The following is a 24,657-nucleotide window of genomic DNA, read 5'->3' on the forward strand; positions in this document are numbered from 1 at the left end:
TTAATTTCCATCTGCATTTAGTAGAATCCTAAGATAATGCTAGTTCTATCCATTTGAAAATTGTGTACAGGAATAGAGGTGTTCAGATTTGATTTCCAAGAAAATGTCCTCCAAATATACACCCCTACCCCGATATAACGCGACCTGATATAAAACAAATTCGGATATAACGCGGTAAAGCAGTGCTCCGGGGGGACGGGGCTGTGTACTCTGGCAGATCAAAGCAAGTTCGATATAATGTGGTTTCACCTATAACACGGTAAGATTTTTTGGCTCCCGTGGACAGCATTATATCGGGGTAGAGGTGTATTTTAAAACATGGAATTTGGGCTAAACCATGTGTTTTCAGCAACACTCCTTCCCACACACAATGGAGAAATTCAAATATATATGCGGGGACAGGTTATGGGGTAGTAAAAAAAATAAATAAATAAGATACGAAGGAAGCTTTAGGGATAGAATCCAATTTACTAAATTTTGCATTGCCATGTTATATGTGATTGCATCCTGTTCTTAAGAATGTGATGTGAGATAAGCTGCATCTGTCTTCAGAATGGATTAAATGTCCTAAAGAAGTGGAAGTTTAAATGCTGTTTCTGAACAATTTTCAGGTTTCTGGGACTTAGCACATCTCAGTTAATATAACAGCGTATAAAAGAACATTTAGTTTTTGGTTTAAAGTAGATTAACTGTGTTTGTAATAATACATGTTTAGCACATAGAGATACTCAGATGGAGGTGCTGACACAGCCAGTACCCCGGAGAGGAATTAGTGTCAGCATTAGGATTAAAATTAAGGAGTTCTTGGGTCCCAGAATTATGCTCATGCCATTAGACCAGACCTTTCTTTTATTCATAGAAACTTGTGACATTGAGGATGCCCCTACTAAGAAGGGCTACCAGAAGAGACTTGTCTTGGAAAGGGATGCTAACACAGGCAGGGGGTAGGGAGAGAGGAGAAATGGTTGGCTGAAGAGAGAAATTAAAAGCAAATCAGAAGGAAACTGCATTAAGGATTTTTGGTGCTCCTGAAAGAGAAAATACAACCATAAATGTTGTTTTTACAATAATAAAGGGGAAAAGTCCACCTTGTTCTCCCACCTTCCCCTTTCCAAAGCTATCTGTCAGTCACTTGGGTGCTTTTGAAAATTTTACCGAGGGAGCCAGCAGCATCGTTTTATAAGCATTCTCTTGAACAGTGGTTCTCAACCTATTTACCATTGTGGACCACAAATGCAGCTCTCTGTGTTATGAGGGCCTCATCCACACACTGCTGATTAGGCCGTAAGCAGGCCGCAGGTTGAGAACCGCTGCTCTAGAAGGTTTCTGTTTGTATGTGCCATGAAAGCCTTTAGTGGTACAGGAGAGTGTGTCTTGTTCTGCCATTTTGAAGGGGTTAGAATTGGGCATCACATTAAAAATTATAGGTGCCAGGCAGTTGTGATTTGTTCTACCTTTTGGAGTAAGGAGTAGAAATTGCATCTTCTGCTGAGAGACTCATAGATTCTTACCTAACATTTTATAACACTCTGCTATTCAACAAGAAATGGACATACAGTACTCTTAATCTGATTTGTAAATGGAGGAAAAGATGGGAAGAAAACTGAACCAGGCTTTCCTTCTAAAATAATGTGTATAGACTATTCTCTCATTATACGTATTAGTGTCTGTTACTATTGTGTGTCTAAGTGTTCTTCTCTTCTCAAATCTTCTGCATCTTTCAGATATCTCTTCCGTAATAGGTCTTTTCTGAGAATCCCTCTGGCTCCTAGGCCTAGGTTCTCATCACTAAGGAGTTTGAGGTTGGCCTGATATAAGGTTGTCCTTCTCAAGCAGCATTGCGCACCTTGTGCTATTTTACATGTTTGGATAATTTCCCTCAAGGAGAATTTGCATGGTAATTGTAATGCTACCATGCAAACTGCTGTCTTAAAGCTTGAGTTTGCAACTGCTTAATTTTCATTACTAATTTGCGTTTCCCTGCATACAAGTATAAAACTGATATTGTGTATTGGCTTCTCTTGGTTCACCACCTTATTATTTGCAATGTTTATTTTCACTGTATATTAAGACTCCCAGCATTTATAAACTGTAAGGCACCTTTCTAGAATATGGTTTGTAAATTGCATATTATATATAGTGGTTTACTTTTATATAATATGGAAGTGGAGGTTTATTTCCTACCTATTTCACCATCATAGTATTTATAATTCACATTTGCCATAACTTTTTTTGTGAAGTCATGTATCTAGAATTGTGTCTCTGATAAACATTTAGTTCCACCACTGTACATTGCATGGTGTTTAAGGAATGCATAGGCCGTTTAGAGTATTTTTAGTAGCTTTTTAAACCAGTCTTGATATTCCACTTCAGGTACATAGTGCATGTCGCTTTTAAATATTATGCTTCAAGTGCCATTTTGTCAAAATCAGTTTTTAACAATTTCCTTTTAAAGGCCGTACATGGAAGAACCACGCCATGTTAAAGTGCAAAAGGGTTCTGAGCCACTAGGGATTTCCATTGTGAGCGGAGAAAACGGTGGGATATTTGTGTCTAAAGTAACTGGTGGAAGCATTGCCCAACAAGCTGGCCTTGAATATGGTGATCAGTTACTGGAGGTAATTTTGTTTGCTTAACATTTCTACTACTTAGTAAACAAATGCAGTTGTGTGACTATAAAATTAATACAAAATATCTTGGGAATGAGAACCAGTCTCTCAAAATATAAATGATACAATAACAGGGATATTCTAGATCATCATAATAAAATAATACTTCTCTAATTCTATATGAAGTTTCATCAGTTTTTACTTCACTAAGTGTGTCTTGTATAAAGGATAATGCTGCTTTGAAGGTGGCTGTGTAGAAAGCACAAGTCTTCTGCTGCAGTATTTGTGGAAGATAGATGTACCTGAAGCAAAACCATGGAGCCAGAAAACCAGAAACCTGGTGTTTGAAATTCATAGCTGGATCCAGAGTTTGTGTCTTGAACCCATCGGTACTTAAAATCATTCATCACTGGGATTGCCAGTTTTGGTTGGATGTATTCCTAGAAATTTCATTACTTGACATAATCTTTAATTGCTGGAGACTCCAGTCCAATCCTGGAGGGTTGGCAACCCTATTTATCATGGTGTAACGTGAACTAGCAAATATTCAAACAAAAAACAACTTTAGGTGCTATTTCGCAATCTTTGCAGTACTTCAGTAGAATGCTATCTGTCATCCAAAAAGAAAAGCATTTCAGGATTTTCATCAAGTTGTCAAATTTTAAAGTTGCATTGATTCCTCCAAAGGAGTAATTAAATAGTAAAAGGAAAATCAATAGTTCAATAGCTGCTCTGTCTCCCCCTTCTTCAGACAACCATCTCGCAGCACTCCCACAGATTGAGAGACTCGGGTTTCAAAAAGCAGTATCAGCAAATCAGGATGCTGCAAGTTCTGTAATGATTTTGCTGGGTTTCCTTTGAAAATTGGATGTCTAATGTCTTATATTTATTCATTCTAGTTCAATGGAATAAATCTGAGAAATGCTACAGAGCAGCAGGCTCGACTGATCATTGGACAGCAATGTGACACCATTACTATTCTGGCTCAGTACAACCCACATATGTATCAACTTGGCAATCACTCACGATCGAGGTAAAAGTTAGCTAGACCTTGAAAATGTTGTTGTCTGGTCTGTCATTTATCAAGATATTAAAAACATTCTAAACTGAGACTGTTAACTAAAGATGTTTTGATTAAAAAATATGAGTGCATAGAAAAAAACAAAACAAGGTGAATAGTATCCATTTTAAAACCAAGGCATTTGTTTTATTTTTTTTTAAGACTAAACAAGGAAAAATTAACTTTTCAGAAACATGAAACTAAAAACAAAAATGTGTTCCTTTCTACCATAGTAATCACACATTGGTTTACTGTAGGAGCGCTAGTAGCATTGACACTTTGTCACAAGAGTACTGAAGGGTTTTTTTTGCCAAGTCTGTGCAATTATATATAGACTTTTTTAGGAATTTTCTCAGAGATGTGGGGGGAAGAACCTACTGGCCTTTGAAAAGGGGACGCTCTTACCTAAAGTATACTGGACTACATATAAAAAATAAGGGATTGTTTCTGTAAGAATCCACTTGGATCTTTAGAAACAGACTGGTTTAAGCAAAAAGTGGGGAAGGCAGAAAATCTACCCTGGAGAGGCTACCTGGACATTCACAGAAGCAAACTCTAGTGTTCTTAAGAGGAAAAAAACAAGTTAATGACACCCTCAATATTTAAGCAGCCACATTCCTTGGTCAGCTTTAGTTGTTACTGTTGTCCTGTGCTTGTAGCACGTGTGTACTGTGATAACCTCAGGCCTTGTCTACACTACAGGGAAAAGTCGATCTAAACTACGCAATTTGGGTTGCATGAATAGCGTAACTCAAGTCGATGTAGCTTAGACCTACTTACCGCAGGGTCCACACTATGCTTCCCGTACTCTTCTCGATCCAGTGGAGTACAGGAGTCGATGGGAGAGCAATCTGCGGTTGATTTAGTGGGTCTTCACTAGACCTGCTAAATCGACTGACCACCGATGCATTGATCACCGCGCATCAATCACCTGGTAAATGTAGACAAGCCCTCAGTATAAATGCTAGGTAGGTAACTATACACAGCTGTTGGGAGTGACTCTTGCAGCCTCAGTCAGCAGACTTATGCTAGCAGGGCTCGGGCTAGCACGCTAAAATAGCTGTGTAGATGTTGCTATGACATTGAGGGTCAGGCTCTCAAGCCCCACTCCCCCCCTTCCCCCCCCCCACCTTCTGTAGGCATCAGAGCCCAAGATTCAGCCCGATCTGGAACACTCTTATCTAAAGTATACTAGACTACATATCAAAAAATAAGGGATTCCTATTTTTAGTACGCTAGAGTGAGCCCTGCAAAATAGCAATAGTGACCCCAACTGTGAGACTCACTCCCAGCAGCTGTGTAGACATACCCACGAGGTACTGATTTTCAGTTGTTGGCAGGTAAGGAAAGCAGAAACTGATTTGCAAATAGTATTTTGTTTATTTTTAAACAAATACTTTAGAGTATCTTTAGAGCTTCCATAAGTACCCTCATGTTGCATGTTGAGTTCTACATGTCCATTTACAGTTACCAAAACTGCAAATCGCTTTTGTATATGCAGATAATACATTTCAAGACACTGCAGTTGCCTTTAAGGAGGCCTGGTGAAGGTGCAGCCCTGTCGGATTTGGGATCTTAAGCAGCTCTTAATATTTTTATAAAAACTTTTAACCGTTTACATGTCAGAGGATTCCCCAAAAATTATTTGAAAAACCAATCCCACTTCAGTTAAACTACTAATAGTCTTTTCAGACATGATCACTCTTAAAACTCTGTCTCTTTCACTTTCATAATGTTCATTATGACAATGCTTGCATTTCCATGAGGCTATTGGGATTTCTTAAATGATATTCCCAGTATAGACATGAAAAGACGTTCCCAGGGCATTTCCAAATAATTTAATTCAGATTATTTATTCAGAAATAGCAATAAAAAGCAAAAATATACTATTGAGGAGTATAGTTCCCTGTAGAAACCAGGGACCTAACTGGGAGGTCTGCCCAGAGAAGTCTTTCAGAACAGAACCCAAAGACTTTAGCTATAATGCTAATGCAAGTTTGCCTAGAAAGAAATTTAGAAAGTTTATACTGATTGCACTATTTTGAGATTTCTCAGTTGATTTCAACTTGATTATAGCCCAGATTGAGATTCCAGGGAAAACCAGTATCTGAATTACTAATGTTCCTTGATGTCTGAAGTTGAACTGTTAACATTTATCAATGTGTTTTACACCCTCTCTCACTCTGTTTAGTTCTCGCTTAGAACCGGTCAGCAATCATTCCACTCCTCAAGGCAGTGGAGCTGCAACCCCTGACAATCATTCCATAATTGATACTGTGAGTGAACAGGATGAAGGAACAATGACACCTCCATCCAAACAAACCACACCTACAACTAGTCCCCAGAATTCCATGAGGTAAATAGTCTGACCTCCATGTCATTTTCTGCTTTCCAAAAGTGAGGGAAGGACAAGACATAAAATGAAATGTGCTTCCTGGAGTGCACTGACATTTTTCAATAGACAGGAGCCTTGAGATAAAACAATTTTCTTGTTTCTTGCAGACCTATTTGAGAAGCACTTCAAATACAAATGTAGCAACAAGATTAGTTTAATTGAGAATAATATAGGAAGCATGAAGTTGAAGTTATGCTGTAGAGATGTAATAAGGAGGCAAATAGACTGCTTCTGTTCAGATGACTAGGTGCACTTGAACTGTAAATGAGAGTGGCTAATGCACTTTTTTCAAATTGTTATCAAAAGGGTCACTGTGGACACAAACAAGAGGACCCCTGAACCAAGAAATGTTGTCATTAAAAAATCCCAAGTGGAGCTTGGAATCCAGATATGTGGTGGAAACGTGCATGGAATATTTGTGTCTGATGTAGAAGATGACAGCCCAGCAAAAGGACCTGATGGACTAGTAACGGGAGACATGATACTTGAGGTAAACTGTGAAGATACAAAATATAGAAAACATATTCCCTTCTAACGTTTCAACTTTTAAAAAAAGCATGTACTTGAAAGCATGCCTGTTGGCAGTCCATTAAATTGGTTATTGCTACTAGATTCCTTACAGCAGAGCACTTTCTGGAGGGTTTGATAACTACATGCAGTTGCCCATAGGAACTACATTGTTTTCTTTTAGGTTTCTGTCCTAAAGCATTCTTTTCTTCACTTCATGTTAGCTCTAGCTTCCGCTAGGGGTACTTAGCAAAAGTTCCCCCCACTAAGACCCGTTCATTTCCACCAGTGTTAGTAACCCTGGAAAAATCTAGTGCAGATGGACAGCTCTCCCAAACATTAACAATGTCTAAGTGATGGTATGAGAACTCTGAGTCTGTCTGAAACAATAGCTCTCAGACCTGTGAATTGTCCCCATCATTTCAATGGTGTGTTAAGACTAAGTCTCATAAGCATTTAAATGCCAACAGGAACTATTTCACAGGTGATCATTTTAGCAGAAATGTACTTATTTTCTATTGTTGGTTGGAGTGGCAACTGGATCAGGGTGTTGTGGGGCAACTAGTTGTTGGGAAATGTGAAATGACCATTATCAGAAATTAACCTCTTTTTCAGCCATATGTATAATTCCTAGTGTAGACGAGGTAAACTGCTTTGAGCCACAGTTAGCACAGTTTCATCTGTCTGCAGTGGGGGTTTGCAGTGGCACAGCCACATAGATGGCTGTAATTAGGACAAACCTTCAGTACAGAGAAGACCTCAGACTGCTCTCAGAGGAGAATCATTCACTTCTCAGAATGAAAACTGTCCCATGACCTACACTGCACTTACTCCTTGTCAGTACAAAAATCTGCAGCACACCGCAAGAGTAGCAGCTGCAGCAGCATACAAAAAATTGGATTAGTATGAAAACCCTAAATTGGCCAAAGAACTCTGTGTTGATTGGAACAGACTGTTGAGGAGGGGAGGGAGAACCCCATGATTCTGGGGTCCCTGCCCCATAGCTTGGGCCTAATATACCACTGAGGGCACAGGGGCCTTGGTTATAACTCTCACAGTTAAATAGTTGGCAATCACTGGCAGTACATGGAGGCTTATCTTTGATAAAGACAGGGAGTTTAGAGTACAAACCACACATAAGCCTGAAGTACCAGTGTTGGTGTACATGTACCAGGAGTTGAAGAATTACTGCTGTAGAGGGTGTAGTAGGCTCTAGATGGGAAATCTTGAGCCCAGACTCTGTAGATGGGATACAATAGCCCCTATGAACCACATGCCCTCTCCCCATTTCAAGGGGAATGGGGGGGAGAAAGCATGTGAGGGAAGCAAGAAGAAGGGATGATCCATGTAACAGAGAAGGTTGGTCTTGCCCTTGTGACCTTGGGCAATCCGTTAATCTTTCTGTGGCTTGTTTTTCCATCTGTGAAATGGGGATATTTCCCTACCAGATAGGGGTGTTGGGAGGAGAAATACATTGTTTGTGAGCTGCCCAGATACTACTGTGATGGAGTCCATGTGAGTACTTTGGTAGATGTGCCCATTGTACCCGCTTACTCCTGGATACTGGTCCACATGTCGGAGGTGCGCAGGGTTTGTTTTTAAGTTTATGCCTTGATTCAGACCACTTGATCTGCCTAGGAATCCTAAAATAAAAATCGTGGACTGAACAGAAGCACTGGATTTATGGTTTATTAAAACAATCTGTACCCCACTAACCCCCTCTTTTTGTCCTCTGACTGCAGAGGTGTTAACGCCACTCAACCTTGAATAGTACCTTATAATATGTGCTCACTACTTATGCTAACGATCTGTTCCACCCTGCGTTTTGCTGTGACTCTGGGAGTACCTTTCCCAGACCTGAAGAAGAGCTCTGTGTGGCTTGGAAGCTTCTCTCTCTCACCAGCTGAAGTTGGTGCAATAAAAGAGATTATAGCCATGTCTACAAGATCATGTATGTACGCAAACAGCCAGCGCATTGTGGGATGGCTCCTGAAAGCCATAACAGTCGGCATAAGCAACACAATGACACCACGTCGACCAAATTACATCGACCATGACTCTATGCTGCTTGGGGCAGTGGTGTTACAATCAATGTAAAAATGCGTTGACGTCGGCAGGAGCCAAATTTAAGCAATGACGTTTCCATAGCTAGGTTGATGTAAGGTGGCTTATATCGACCTAACCCTGAAGTGCAGAACAAGCCTACCTCACCCACCTGGTTTCTCTAGGAATCCTAAATAAGATCTCCTTAGAATCTTGTGATTTTCTGCTTTTGTGTCCAGAACAGCTAAGGGAATATGGTGGCTTTTCCCCTTTTTGTGTATGTCCACTGCATTTTCTTCAGGGACTTTTTTTTAAATCCTACTCTCTGTCTCAATACTGGATATTTTAACTGGTGCCTACACTAGTGTTGTATCGTGCTGTGGTGAGTTTTCCTTTTACACACGTACCTGCCATTGGGAGAACCAAACTCCCACTTCACATGCTTCCTCAGGCTCCACTCTAATCCTGCAATCTATTAAGACACAACATCAGCTCTGAGACCTCATGAGTTTTGGGTTTTTCTGTATTTTACAGTATGGATCTGTTGATATGCGAAATAAAACAGCTGAGGAAGCCTACCTTGAAATGCTGAAGCCAGGAGAAAATATAAGAATAAAGACTCAGTACAGAATAGAAGAATTCAACAAGATTAAAGAGTTACCTGGAGATGGATTCTATATCAGGTATTCATATGTCCATTAAATAGCTTAGTGTCTTAACTATTTTGCCAGCAAGAATCACATGTAGCTGCAAATAATTTAAAGGTAATGGACCGTACAAAGCTGCTAGAATAGTATGCTGACCATTGTATGCAAGGGGTCAGAGGCAGCAAATCAGTCTTAAGACTTATGTTGGAAATTCAAAGCACAATGCCATATCTCAGCTAGCCCTTGATTCTTTGCAATTGCTGAAAGTGTGCAACCTATATCCCAAGTGTAACTGCGTACTTCACTCTGAGTACATGGGCATTTGGAATGTTAGAGACCAACTCCAACAGAGAGTCATTTATTTTTCTAAATATCTACACCACTTGCTTCACTTGAGATGGTGGAGCTTCAGTTATAGAGTCTATTTATGTCTCTCTTTGCAGAGCACTTTATGATCGGCTGGCAGAGGTGGAGCAGGATTTAAACTTTAAGAAGGATGACATTTTGTATGTTGATGATACTCTACCACAGGGGAACTTTGGTTGCTGGATGGCTTGGCAGCTGGATGAGAATGCTCAAAAGCTAGAGAGAGGACAGATTCCCAGCAAATATATGTAAGTGACCTCAGTGACAAATTGCTTCTTAAAGTTCCTGAATGATGAGCTATAAACAAAAAAGAACCGGGTTTGAGTCTTCAAAGCTGTGTGATTCCTGTGAGGTATTAGTTTCCTAGAAGTGTTATTTTAGGGGTGGCATGTTTTAATAACATCTAATTAAATAAGATGTTCTGTCAAGTCATTTTTAGTGCTGCTAATAGTAACCTCCTAAAAGTGGAAAGGACACACAGTACTGTGCTGTGAAAGAAGATTCAGACAATAACCTAAATGACTTTACACAGAAATATTATCTAAACTGGGGGTGTCAAACTCATTTTTAGACAGAGCCACTCCCTTTTGAATTATGATCTGTGTAAATTGAGGAGTGTGTGCCCAAAACAATCCACTATTACCAAAGGGAAATATTCACCAAGATCAAGGGCAGAATATGATCCCTATTCAGCCATTAAATTTTTAGCTGTTTAGTGCAGTCACACTCAGTATCACTCAGCAGGCAAATAGTCTCACCTTTTAAGATCACTGCTATTTCTGCCCTTCCTTTTTCTCCTTTCATCATAAGAACTTGTGAGCAATTTTTGACAATAGAAACTATGCTAATGCATAGGATAGCTGTTACATAACATTTTGAAAGCACAGTAGAGGCATAATTATCCTCACACTTTTCCTGTGAGATAAGTAAGAAGGAACTGACCCCATTTTACAGACAGAAAGATACCTACTGTGTGTACTGTAAGTTTGCTTCCATTTTAAATACAACTGCATGATAGTAATTTTGTGTTGGAATGTTAAACAAAACTAGTCACTTAGTTTGCAGAAACAATAATGGCAATACAATGTGCCTCATCTTATAACCAAAAGTGTGATACCTTCCATTCTGTCTATGCAGGGGGAGATTGACTTTCACTGGGAATCAGGTACCTAATTACCTTTAAAAATCTCCCCCAAAATTCTCAGCCAGAATTTGTCAAGATCTTGCTAGCGCTTTTTACCCACATTCTAGTGTGCCTGAAGAAAGGCCCAGAAAGTCAGACTTAAGATATATAATACATGGGATATATTCTTCCAATGTTGATCAATTGTAGTTTCAGGTTATGGATATTCTGTTGATGCTGCTTGAGATCATTTGGCAATTGCCCTATGGTATGTCTACACTATGAAATTAGGTCGAATTTATAGTAGTCAATTTTGTAGAAATCAATTTTAACAGTCAATTGTGTCTGTCCCCACTTAAGACCATTAACTCGGCGGAGTGCATCCACAGAACCGAGGCTAGCGTCGACTTCCGGAGCATTGCACTGGGGGTAGCTATCCCACAGTTCCCGCAGTCTCCACCGCCCATTGGCATTCTGGGTTGAGATCCTAATGCCTGATGGGTCAAAAACATTGTTGCAGATGGTTCTGGGTACATGTCGTCAGCCCCCCGTGAAAGCAACAGCAAACAATCATTTCTCGCTTTTTTCCTGGGTTACCCATGCAGACGACATACCACGGCAAGCATGGAGTCCGCTCAGCTCACCGTCACCGTATGTCTCCTGGGTGCTGACAGACATGGTACTGCATTGCTACACAGCAGCAGCTCATTGCCTTTTGGCAGCAGATGGTGCATTATGATTGGTGGCTGTCGTCATCCTCTCCTGGGTGCTCTTTTAGCCATCCTCAGTGAGGTCGGTCGGGGCACTTGGGCGACATGGGTACTCCTGGCAGACCTCAGTGAGGTCTGTCATGGGCGCCTGGACATAAATGGGAGTGACTCCAGGTCATTCTCTTTTTAAGTTTGGTCTCCTGGAGATTCAGTCCTGCCTGCAGTCGTACTGCACCATCTTCTGGCGAGCAGCCAGGAGACGACAATGGCTAGCAATCGTACTGCACTGTTTTCTGGTGAGCAGCCAGGAGACGACAATGGCTAGCAATCGTACTGCACTGTTTTCTGGTGAGCAGCCAGGAGACAACGATGGCTAGCAGTCATACTTCACCGTCTACTGCTAGCCTAAGATGTATAAGAGAGATGGAATGGATCAAAACAAGCAAGAGACCAGATTTGTTTTGTATTCATTTGCTCCCCACTCCCTCCCTTTGTGAAATCAACAGCTGACAATCGTTTCAGTGTGGTCTGTCAGAGCAACCTTGAAAAGTTAATGGAGATTCAGTCCTGCCTGGAATAGTGGGGGGAGGGATAGCTCAGTGGTTTGAGCATTGGCCTGCTAAACCCAGGGTTTTGAGCTCAATCCTTGAGGGGGCCATTCTGTGTGACAGTTGTGTGTGTTTCTCCTTGATCCAAACCCACCCCCTTCGTTGATTTTAATTCCCTGCAAGCCAAGTCATCAGTCGACCCTCCCTTGGCACTGCTGCGGGTCCCTGTTATAGCCTCTGTCCTTCATGCCCTTGGAGATTTTTTCAACTGTTTGGGCATTTCGTCTTTTGGAATGGAGTTCTGATAGCATGGATTCGTCTCTCTGTACAGTGATCAGATCCTGTACCCAGGGCTGGCTCTACAGTTTTCACTGCCCCAAGCAGCGCACCGAATTGCCGCCGCGGATGGCAGGGGCAGTCCGTGTGCCCTTAGGGCAGCAGGCACATTTCCGCCGCGGAGGCAGTTTGGCGGCAGCTTCTATGTTTAGCTGAAGCCGCCCCGGACAGCTAAATATAGAAGCTGCTGCCGAATTGCCGCCACCGCGGAAACACATCTGCCGCCCTAAGGGCACACAGACTCCCCCCCCCCGCCCGCGGCGGCAATTCGGTGCGCTGCTTGGGGGCAAAACAACAGGGACTGCTGCCCCTTGCAGATTGCCGCCCCAAGCACCAGCTTGGAATGCTGGTGCCTGGAGCCGGCCCTGCCTGTACCTCCCGTTCGGTCCATGCTGGAGCTCTTTTGCGATTCTGGGACTCCATCATGGTCACCTCTGCTGATGAGATCTGCACTCACCTGCAGATTGCCATGCTTGCCAAACAGGAAATGAGATTCAAAAGTTCGTGGGTCTTTTCCTGTCTACCTGGCCAGTGCATCTGAGTTGAGAGCGCTGTCCAGAGCGGTCACAATGGAGCACTCCTGGAGGCCAATACCGTCAAATTGCAACCACACTACCTCAAATTCGACCCGGCAAGGTCGATTTCAGCGCTAATCCCCTCGTCAGGGGAGGAGTACAGAAATCGATTTTAAGAGCCCTTTAAGTCGAAAAATGGCTTCGTCATGTGAACGGGTGCAGGGTTAAATCGATGTAACACTGCTAAATTCGACCTAAACTCGTAGCGTAGACCAGGGCCTAGACAAGTTTTCCTTAGTGATGTTAGATGTTTTTCTTTTGTGAAGAATGGCTCTTAAAATCCCTATGTGTTTGTGCTAACCTGAATACAATTATTCAATCCATTTCACTGTAGGATGGACCAGGAGTTCTATAGGAGACACAGTATGTCTGAGGCTAAAGATGAAAACAGCTCCACTAAGACTTTGTCAGCAGCAGCTCGAAGATCATTCTTTAGAAGAAAGCATAAACACAAACGTAGTGGTTCCAAAGATGGAAAAGATTTACTGGCTCTTGATACAATCAGTACAGACTCCATTCCTTTCTTGGATGGCAAGTGCTTTTGTTATATTCAGTTTTCTTAAGGCTATGAAAAAACACCTGAGAGAAGTGTGGTTTTCTGATTGGTCTGCATATAAACACTGGAGAATCATCTGTGTCCTATGACGCTCATTGTCACCAGGCACCAAGATAGGCATTAAATAACAAGCCAGATCATCATCTCAAATTAGTGCTTGTAATTTCTTAACTTAAAAAGAAAATGTCCATCCCCTGATGTATGAATATTAAAATTTAACCTTTTGAGCCCCCCCCCCCCCGCTTCCCCTCCCCCGAAAAAAAGCTCTTTGACATATATGCCACCAGCACTGTTTAAATCCTTTAATTCCAGCTTCTTATAACCGGACTACAGGCCCTTTGTCCATTGCCAAAGATTTATATTGAAACCTTTTGTAATTAGTTGTGCGCCCTTTATTTATCTGAACGATACTGTAAAAAAATTTAAATTGTGCATAAGTAACTTTTTTGTTACTCTTTTTAGATTCTGTGAGTCTGGCTTATCAGCGTGTACAGAAGGTGCATTGTACCTCTCCCAGGCCCGTACTCATTCTAGGACCATTACCTGATGCTGTGAAGGACATGCTAGTCAAAGAATCTCCTGGAAAATTTTGCAGATGCCCCCTTGGTAAGTGTACAATTAATAAGATCAATTTTGTGTGTTTTGCCATGTAACGTTTATTTGTACTTGTAGAAATAACACAATAATCTGGCCTAACAACTGGATTAAAGGGTAGCACAAAGATTCTGGGAGGAGGAGCAGGACTGTGAAATTCTATCCTGTAAATCTTGTTCTGTTAAGAAATATAAGTGAATGAAGTATCAATTTTTGTTCTCTGAAACAGAAGTGATGAAAGCTTCCCAACAAGCCATCGAACGGGGAGTGAAAGACTGTTTGTTTATAGATTACAAACGAAGGAGTGGACATTTTGATGTGACAACAGTAGCTTCAATAAAGGAGATAACAGAGAAGGTGATTGTCTCTTTATGGTATCTTCTCTCGCTCTCCAGTTTACTGTAAAATTTACAGATAATTATTATATACTGTGTTTCCTGAAAAAAACTGTACTAGTGCTGATATTGTTCTGTTTCAAAAGATTACCAAAGAATTGTTCCCAGGGCATTTTCTTATTGAGAAAAACAAGGTAATTTAATATAAATGCAATTACCTTGTTTCATCATGTCACTATTTAAAGACTTTTATAATCCTAGGTTTTGAGAAACTGGTTGTGTTAGTGGGGTTTTTTTTAAGTCATCTTTATGTTAGTTAAAAAAAGAAATTCTGTGCATTGCATAGTTTGAATTAACTTATTATTTTTAAATACTTTATTTCTTAACATTGCTCAGATTGGATAAAATTTGCTAGTGCATAAACACTGCAAGAAAGAAACCTCTAAACTGACTTGAATGGAATTAAAATGTGTTCTGTCAAACCAGATAGATAGATACTCTTACTGCTTAAGGAGTAGAGCTGCATATTTGGTCTAGTTAGGAGATATGAAAGACGATTTATCTGTTCTTAAAGACAAAAATGAATGAATACCTAAATCCTTTATCGCAGTAGGTTTGAGATTAATTGATTCTCAAATATCCTCAAATAAATGCCTGTTCTATTAATAGATTTTTTTGTACTCTAAATAGGGTTTATTGTTTCATGTATTTTTGTCATCCTAAGGATTGATAAATCCTTTACATACAGTGCACTTTGTAGTTACTGCCGCAACATATTTTATGTGTAAAAGGTGTTGAAAATATGCTTAATGGCCTGCCATATAAATGTAAAGCAGAAATTCCGTTGAGTTACTGGGGTTTCACTGGGGGATTAATAGGGGCCTTGTAAGTTTGCTTATGCTTTCTACCCAAATATTTGTTTTTAGGACTGTCATTGTCTATTGGACATTGCTCCTCATGCCATTGAACGGCTCCACAGTGTTCATATCTACCCTATTGTCATCTTCATTCGATACAAAAACGCTAAGCAAATCAAGTAAGTGAGGAATATAGTTTACGGCCACTTGTTTTGTTATACAATAATAGTTTGTATAGTCCATTTCATTGTAGTATCTCAGAATGTGAATCAGTTAAGCCTTGCAATTCTCTTATGAGGTAGGTAGACTTATCACCATGCAACAGAGGGATAAAATGAAGGGACTTCTGTAACTTACCATGTTTTGATATAAAGCATATTAAGTAGTGCTGTTGATTAATCACGTGAGTTAACTGTGACTAAACTCAAAAAATTAATTATGATTTAAAAAATTAATTGTGATTAATCGCACTGTTAAACAATAGAATACCAATTTCCATTTATTAAATATTTTTGGATGGTTTTTCTACACTTTAAAATATATTGATTTCAGTTACAACACAGAATACGAAGTGTACCACTCTCACTTTATATCATTATTTTTACTACAAATATTTGCACTGTAAAATGATAAAAGAAAAAGTATTTTCAGTTCACCACATACAAGTACTGTAGTGCAATCTCTTTATCGCAAAAGTGCAGCTTACAAATGTAGATTTTTTTTGTTACATAACTGCATTAAAAAACAACGCACTGTAAAACTTTAGAGCCTCCAAGTCTACTGAGTCCTACTTCTTGTTCTGCCAATCGCTCAGAGGAATACGTTTGTTTATATTTACGGGAGATAATACTGCCCGCTTCTTGATTAGAATGTCACCTGAAAGTGAGAACAGGCTTTCGCATGGCACTTTTGTAGCTGGCATTGCAAGGTATTTACATGCCATATATGCTAAGTGTTTGTATGCCCCTTCATGATTCCAGAGGACATGCTGATGATTCTCATTTAAAAAAAAGAATGCATTAATTAAATTTATGACTGAACTCCTTGGGGGGAGAACGGTATGTTTCCTGGTCTTTTACCCACATTCTGCCATATATTTCATGTTATAGAAGTCTCAGCACATGTTCATTTTAAGAACACTTTCACTGCAGATTTGACAAAATGCAAAGAAGGTAGACCTCTACCTCGATATAATGCTGTCCTTGGGAGCCAAAAAATTTTACCGCGTTATTGGTGAATATTGAACTTGCTTTGATCCACCAGTGTGCAGCACCGCCACCCCCCCCCCCCCAGAGCACTGCTTTACCGCCTTATATCTAAATTTGTGTTGTATCGGGTGGCATTATATCGAGGTAGCGGTGTACCAGTGTGAAATTTCTAAAGATAGCTACAGCACTTGACCCAACATTTAAGAATCTGAAGTGCCTTCCAAAATCTGTGGAGCATGCTTTCAGAAGTCTTAAAAGCACAACATGCTGATGCAGAAACTACAGAACCCAAACCACCAAAAAGGAAAATCAACCTTCTGCTGGTGGCATCTGACTCAGGTGATGAAAATGAACATGCATCAGTCCTCACTGCTTTGGATCATTACCTAGCAGAACCTGTCATCAGTGTGGACACGTGTCCTCTGGAATGGTGGTTGAAGCATGAAGGGACATATGAATCTTTAGTGTATTTGGCACATAAATATCTTGCAACGCCAGCTATAACAGTGCCATGCGAATGCCTGTTTTCACTTTCAGGTGGAATTGTAAACAAGAAGCGGGCAGCATTATCTCCTGCAAATGTAAACAAACTTGTTTGTCTGAGCAATTGGCTGTACAAGAAGTAGGACTGAGCGGACTTTCTAGGCTCTAAAGTTTTACATTGTTTTATTTTTGAATGCAGTTATTTTTGGTACATAATTCTACATTTCTAAGTTCAACTTTCATGATAAAGAGATTGCATTACAGTACTTGTATTAGGTGAATTGAAAAATACTATTTCTTTGGTTTTTTACAATGCAAATATTTGTAATAAAAAATAAAGTGAGCACTGTACACTTCATATTATGTGTAGTAACTGATACCAAAATATTTGAAAATGTAGAAAATATCCAAAAATATTTAAATAGATAGTTTTCTATTATTGTTTAACAACGTGATTAATTGTGATTAAACACAATTTTTTAATCACACGATTAATCATGCTTTTTTTTAAAATTGCTTGACAGCCCTAATATTAAGTTATTTGTCTTCAAGTAAACAGTGCTTAGATGCTAATGAAGGCCCAAACATTAATTTTGAAGCACATCTATTTAAATAAAAAGCCACCACCTCTTTTAAATATAACTAGAAAATGAATCAGATGTAGTAAAACTCTGTAAAGCTGTACTAGCTATTGGCCAGATTTTCAAAATATAAAGAAACTGCTGCTGTTGAACACTCTTGAAAAGCTGGCCAATAGCTCTTATAGCTACTGTTTTAGAAAACCAAGTTAAATATCATAATATTGTGTAAGATTGAACTGTTGGCACAGGAAGCCATGATTTCTCAGTGCTCATCAAAATTAGGTGTATTAGCACGTTAGCATTGGGAGTACCTGTCCTGGGCATCAAAAGTTTAATAGTAGGATTTTCAAAAGCACCTAAGTGGTTTAACACAGGTCTCATTAATTTCTGGAGGGATCTGTGCTCATAGATCAATTAGATGCTTTTGAAAACTACCCTAATAACTTGGACTGTGTCTACAATAACACCAACACTGGCCCAGCTTGATGTATTAGCTCAGCATTGCAAAGGCAAGCTATCTCCCACTTTTATCTGCTTTTTACCATTTCACACAGAAACTTGCCTTTACTCACTAATACCTAGGAGAGCCTCTGTTTATGTTAGGGCTCTGTACCAACCTAGCCCAGTTGCTACAGTACCCAAAGTGTGATAGCTAAAACGTCAGATCTTTGTTTCATACTTATGAGAGCATTTTCTAGAGATGGGCTTGAACCAAATCCATGGATCTAAATGGTCTTGAGTGCTGGAAAAGTGTTGATCTGGAGGAGGACTTTACAGCTTGTCCCTTGTTGTCCCCGTTGCCCCCTCTCCCAATTTGTATCATAAGATTCTCTGTTTATTTGCAAAGTTTAATAAATAAATTTACATTTTAAGTCCTTTGATAGAGCAGTTTCTTTAGTGGTTTTTTTTCAAATTGTAGGATGATCTGAGACTTCTGAAAATATCCTTTAAAACTGGAAAAGTTTTTCTTTGCTTTCACTGAGTGAATTTTTGCTAATATTATGCTGTGTTTCCTACTACAGCAATTCATATGCTTTGGCTATCACTTAAACCTCATATTACTGGTAATATTACACTGAATCTCCAGGTGGCGCTCTCTGTATGCCTGAAATTTAATCAGAGGCTTGGACATTACCATAACTGTATGTAATTCATCTAGAGTCTGTTGAAAGAATAAATGTTAAGCAAATGTTTTATTTCTTTTCTTACAGAGAGCAAAAAGACCCAATCTTTCTGAGGGACAAAGTTACACAAAAACATTCCAAAGAACAATTTGAGACAGCTCAAAAAATAGAACAGGAATATAGCAAGTACTTCACAGGTTAGTATTTACCGTAATCATCATTTCAGTAAGAATACAGTAGCAGGTCATTCCACCTACACTATGTTTCAAAAGAGCCTTTAGTACATAGCAGGTTTTTTGTGTTTTTTCTCTCCCTTGGTTCCGGTCATGTTTGTGCTCTGATTCTTTTTTAAAGAGAGAATATATCATCTCTCTCTCTCTCTCTCTCTCTCTCTCTCTCTCTCCTTTTTTTTTTTTTTCGTTCTCACAAGTGCTTAGTCTATAACAGGGGCGGGCAAACTTTTTGTCCTGAGGGCCTCATCGGGTTTCAGAAATTGTATGGAGAGCCAGTTAGGGGAGGCTGTGCCTCCCCAAACAGCCAGGCATGGCCCAGCCGCCTATCCATCCCCACCCTCCCACTTCTCGCCCCCTGATGACCCCCCCGGGATCCCTGCCCCATCCACCCCTCCTGCTTTCTGTCCCCTGACCACCTCCGGACCCCTCGCCCCCATTCAACCCCCCTGTTCCCTGCCCTCTGACTGCTCCTACCCCTATCTACACCCCTGGCCCCTGACCACCCCCCAACCTCCCCTGCCCTCTATCCAACCCCCACTCCCTGCCCCCTTACCACGCTGCCTGGAGCACCACTGGCTAGCCGCGCTACAGCCGCACCGCCCAGCTGGAGCCAGCCATGCACCGTGCAGCACGAGCCCCGGGTCAGGCCAGGCTCTGCAGCTGTGCTACCCCAAGAGCTTGCAGCCCCGCTGCCCAGAGCATTGCACCCATGGCGCAGTGACCTGAGGCTGTGGGGGAGGGGCCGGGGACTAGTCTCCCGGGGCAGGTGCTCAGGGGCTGGGCAGAACGGTCCCATGGGCCGTAGTTTGCCCACCTCTGGTCTATAACATGGAGTTTGTTTGGTTTTAGTATTTAGAGTATCTTCTATATTCTATAATGACATCTCTCAAAATGGCTTGGCACAAATGACCCAGTATTGGGAGCATTATGGTGAAACTCCATGAAGTATGAGTGTTGTTGATGGGAACGATGTGACTGTTGCCATAACACTACAACATGCATTGATTTTTTTTTTCCTACTATAGTATGGTGTATTTTGGAGTTCTAATGTAAGAAAGCTATAGTGGGATTTAATGGCTTTGGGATAATACATATTGATATGACATGTTACAGTGGGGTTTAAGAAGGCGGGTACACTGTCATAGGAATGGAACCATGATACATAATAGTATCAGAGGTCTGTTTTAATGGCATCGTTCATAATATGAGCCACTGAACATATGAGGAATGTTTTTTAACATATTTTACCTGAGACAGTGCTGCAGTACTTACAGGATACTTCAGCTCGTTTCAGTGCACCAAACTCTTCTGCATAAACGCATAACGTTCAGGCTGAAATCTCAGTACCATAGAAGCGAATGGCCCCAACATTACACAAAAGGTGCCTAGGAGTGCAGCATGAAGTCCTTATAATAATACACTTCTACCCCGATATAACGCCATCCGATATAACACGAATTTGGATATACGCAGTAAAGCAGCGCTCCAGGGGGGCAAGGCTGTGCGCTCCAGCGGATCAAATCAAGTTCAGTATAATGCGGTTTCACCTATAACGTGGTAAGATTTTTTGGCTCCCGAGGACAGCGTTATATCAGGATAGAGGTGTAATTCCTAGCCCTTATGTAGAGCTATAGTCCTTAATGTTTTTTAATTTAGAAGAAATTCTACTGCGATTTTTACAGAAGTGGTTTTACATACACGCACACAATATGCAGTATCTTTAGGAACAAGTCTATCTCTCCGTAAGAAGGTATTACTATTGCATGTTGAGAAAACTCACAAATCATTAACAATGGCAGTTTTCCAGCTTATTACATAAGAGAAGTACTCCATTTTCAAAGAAGTGACCATGAACCTTGTAAATGTGCACATAACTAACCACATGATATCCTCTGCTCCTTGTGAGTGGGTGTTGCACCCACTTGTTGCATGTTGTCTTAATTGAGACCCAATCCTGCAACAAATCATGTGTGACCAGAGACTCATCGCATGATGAGGGGCCTTGTAAGTTCTTTGAGGCGTGGACTTGTACAGTACCTAGCAGTTTGGGTGCCCCAGTTTGATGCTCCTGGATGCTACTGAGACAGAACCAAAACAACTGTGTTCAAACTGAATTATACTTTTGACATACTAAAAATTCCCAAGCTAAGATTCAGTGCTTAACTGACATGTCAGTGTTCTGAGAAAAGTGTGTAGTTTAAGCATAGAGCGATATGTAATCTTGCACACAATAGCTTCTTCTCCCTGGTGTGAATACCTAGAGGTCTGGACCTGGGGCTGCTTCAGTAACCAACTTTTTTTTGGCCAATAGCCCATTCAGGCCATCTTTAGTTCAGAGATTGGACACTTGGTTTGATTGTATTGCGTTTTAAATGCCCTTTTCCCATGTACAGACCTGTCATTTTTTGAGTCAGTGCATTCTACTTCCAAATTCTCATGGTGTTGGTACGGCACAGTGTGTTGCATCAATTAGAATACATTTTTGTTTAAGTGGTATTCAATTCTAAGTTCAGAAGAGGAAAAAACATCTGCCTTTGCTATTTTTTCCTATTACTCTAGACTAGTGTTAGCTGTGGTCACAGAGGCTTTTTCAGGCACAACTATTAAGACGTGTAAGGGACTCTTTAATGTTTTAAAGCACCCATGGTCTGCTCTCCCTTGTCTATGCTGATTTTTTTCCTCCTACATTAGTGCTGTTGCAGCTGAACAATTGCTAGAGCAAGGACCAGCAGGCAGGACATTAAGAATAATGTCAATACATGCAAGGCCCAAGCTTTGGGGATTATTATTATTATGGTTAAGTCCCATTTCCTGTTCCTAATTGCCTGCTCTAGTTATTTTACATGGCTTGAGCGTACTGGGCAAAGTTTATTTCAGTGGGGTAGCACCATGATGCAAAACTCTGGCTGTTAGTTCTTGAGACTGAGCTCTCCAGTACGGATTTGTCAACAAGAAGGCCCTTGCCTTTTGAACTTGTTCTGCTTGGCATTCCACCCTCGTCTGAGTTTGACATGCCTATGAACACTATGCACGGTGTATTTATGGCTATTTGCTTCTCCTCTCCCTTCTCCCCCTTCCCCCACCCCAAAACAAAACAACATCGTTCTCTCAATAAGTTTGTGGTGGCAGCAATGGTGGTTTTATTTAGCTCAGCCCTATACAATTAATTTTAAATATTTGTAAACAGCACCTAGTTGCTACAGCTATATAATTTCTATGCATATTACTATATAAATATTAAACCTTGAACACCCCTTGCTCAACTGTGTGGGTTTATTATGATATAATGGGGTTCTGACCATCTTTAGGCATAATGAAAAAATTCTGCCACCTGCCTCTGAAAATAGCAAGCAAAGGACTCAGTAGCAAAACAGTTGTCTTAATTGATTATAGCCAGGGCTCTGACTGCCTTCCTTTGTCATTTTAAGGGTTAGCAGGAGAGTCTGCATATTAAGTACTTAACCTCTCTGTTCTGTTTATCATTGTTATTGTTTTACCCACATTCATGTATCTGCCAGTTATCCAAGTGGTTAATTTATACATGGTCTGTTGATAAATACTATGTAGGAAAATACCTGGCTAAGGATTGCTTTTTCCAGTGCCTGATGTGTGTGATTGCAATGTTCTTTATTTTTGCAGGTATTGTCCAGGGAGGAGCCCTTTCAAGCATTTGCACTCAGATTATGACAACTGTTGATCAAGAACAAAATAAAGTCCTGTGGATTCCAGCTGGCCCGCTATAGATACTTGCCGTGAAACTCTTCTACAGATGTAACTAACAGTTGGCTTTTCTTTTTGTCCAATGGACACTGTCCATTTTTATCTCTATAGAGATATAAATGATTGATTTATGAAGGGGATTGATACACTGAACAAAAAAACATCCACAAGGTGTGCTGGAAGAGAGAGATCACTTTATCAGAAGAACTTGTATTTTATTGTGTGCTTTTATACAAAACAGAATGGGATATAATGTAGGTGTACTTTTTCATAAGAGATTAATTTAGTGATGCTGCGAAACAAAAACCCTTTAGAATGACAAGTTTACAAAAACCTTTTCCAAGTATTTGGTTGTTGATGTTTACTTGAATGTCTTTGTTTCTTTCCTTTCCCCAAATGAGGCATATCTCCAAAATGGAGTGGATGTTTTTACATATGAATGAATGGTTGTGGGCAGTGTGATTCTACCTTGCAATTCTGACCATTTCCGAGCACACTGTTGACATGACTACCAGATAATCACATGGGTTTTGTGAACGGTACATTTTGGGAGTGAGCTCAGAAGGAAGTACACTCCTCTACAGGGCAGACCACTGTTGATAAAATACAAACGCTTGTCTGTCAAAGATACTGTGTTTCGTTTTTCCTGCATGGATCGAATATTTAAACATCATAATATATCTGATCACTCTAAACTTAATGTGTGTTGAGAAATAATTTTTGGTGGTTGGGCCTGGATTAAATAGAGATGGGGAGAGTCAATAGCTAGGCCTAGCATGCTGTTTGTCACTTTCAGAGACTGTAAATATTGAAAGCTTATGTTGATGCAATTTTGCAGGGTAATTCTTAAGCATTGTACTTCAGTGTGTAGCATTCACATAGATTTTTATTTAATATAAGAACAGTCACAATTTTAGGGCTTTGATTAAAAGCCTTTAGGGAGGTACCATAATTGTTAGTGTTGTCACTGTCAACAAATAAGCAATCGTTTAGTTTGGTTACAAGACTTATGTACCCATTGTACCAAACTCCGTTGTATCAGTTCCTTTTTTGTTTTTGCACTTCTGAGTCTGTGTTCCTAACACAAAGTTTGTTTTTGTCTCTCTTTAACTGTATGTCATGTTTGTAGATACTGTACTTCAGCTGTTCTTTTGAAGTAGAACTGTTTCTCGGTGACTGTTCCTAACATTTCATTATGTAGCAAGAAGTATTTTGTAGTTTTACCCAACATTGTGTAGTTTTGCTTTTATTTTCAGTTTTTTAATTAAAAAAGGGATTCTTCTTGTACAGTTCTTCACAGAAAAATTTGGTCCTAAAATTTAACTTCTGTTTTCCAGATACTGTTTTATAGTTCAAAATACTTTTAAAAAAATAAATATAGGAAATGTATTGATGAATTACTGGTAAAATACTTTACATGTTGAGGGACAGCAGTTATATTTTTTTTAAGTTGAGGTCAGAGTTGGACTCCAATGGTACAATTGAAACAGACAGGTACAGTTCTGACTTGGATTTTCTGTACTAAAAATAAAAATGTCACTTTGTATAAAAAAAAAAAGTAAAGAAGCTGATTATTGTGTTAAATAACAGTCAATTTCTAGAACTTGACTTGTGCATGAGAACTATTTATATATTGTATATTCTCACTTTTTACTTGAGACATACGGAGCCAATTTTAGTTCTTGTACTCATAACATTTGCACATATAAAATCTTCATTCTGTGGGCTCTACACACAGGCTTTCTCCACAAAATAGATTCTGCAGGCATAATTTGTACACTTATCTCCAATTCTCTGGGTTTTCAGGGTGTTGGAAGAATTCAGACTTGTCAATAGATGTTTCAAGGATACATTCCTTTCTGAACCACCTGCCAATTGAGATAATTGATTAAAAACTGTCCCTTACCTATATTTTTATAAGTAAAACATTAACATCAATTAATCTAACCAAGTTTTCATGTTCTTCAGTAGGCCATCACATGTCTACCAAACTGGTGATCCAGTACTCAAGCCTGCACAGGATCTGTGTCCCTTCCTACTTGAAGAA

General features: G+C 40.0%; 1 protein-coding gene across 7 annotated transcripts in view; it reads left to right on the top strand.

Annotated features, from left to right (window-relative positions):
- The window catches only part of DLG5 (discs large MAGUK scaffold protein 5), a 231,177-nt gene extending 207,268 nt beyond the window's left edge, over positions 1–23,909 (top strand). For all 7 annotated transcript variants that reach the window (XM_039480930.1, XM_039480927.1, XM_039480928.1 and 4 more), the window contains 12 exons: positions 2,456–2,618; positions 3,509–3,642; positions 5,861–6,025; positions 6,371–6,554; positions 9,149–9,297; positions 9,705–9,875; positions 13,254–13,450; positions 13,938–14,081; positions 14,299–14,426; positions 15,331–15,440; positions 18,745–18,854; positions 22,530–23,909. In XM_039480930.1, the coding sequence (XP_039336864.1) occupies positions 2,456–2,618; positions 3,509–3,642; positions 5,861–6,025; positions 6,371–6,554; positions 9,149–9,297; positions 9,705–9,875; positions 13,254–13,450; positions 13,938–14,081; positions 14,299–14,426; positions 15,331–15,440; positions 18,745–18,854; positions 22,530–22,633 (1,759 nt within the window). In that variant the 3' untranslated portion in view covers positions 22,634–23,909. The remainder of the gene's footprint in view (positions 1–2,455; positions 2,619–3,508; positions 3,643–5,860; positions 6,026–6,370; positions 6,555–9,148; positions 9,298–9,704; positions 9,876–13,253; positions 13,451–13,937; positions 14,082–14,298; positions 14,427–15,330; positions 15,441–18,744; positions 18,855–22,529) is intronic.
- Positions 23,910–24,657: the final 748 nt, after the last annotated feature.

The sequence above is a fragment of the Mauremys reevesii genome, linkage group 7 (assembly GCF_016161935.1).
Source record: "Mauremys reevesii isolate NIE-2019 linkage group 7, ASM1616193v1, whole genome shotgun sequence".
NCBI lineage: Eukaryota > Metazoa > Chordata > Testudines > Geoemydidae > Mauremys > Mauremys reevesii.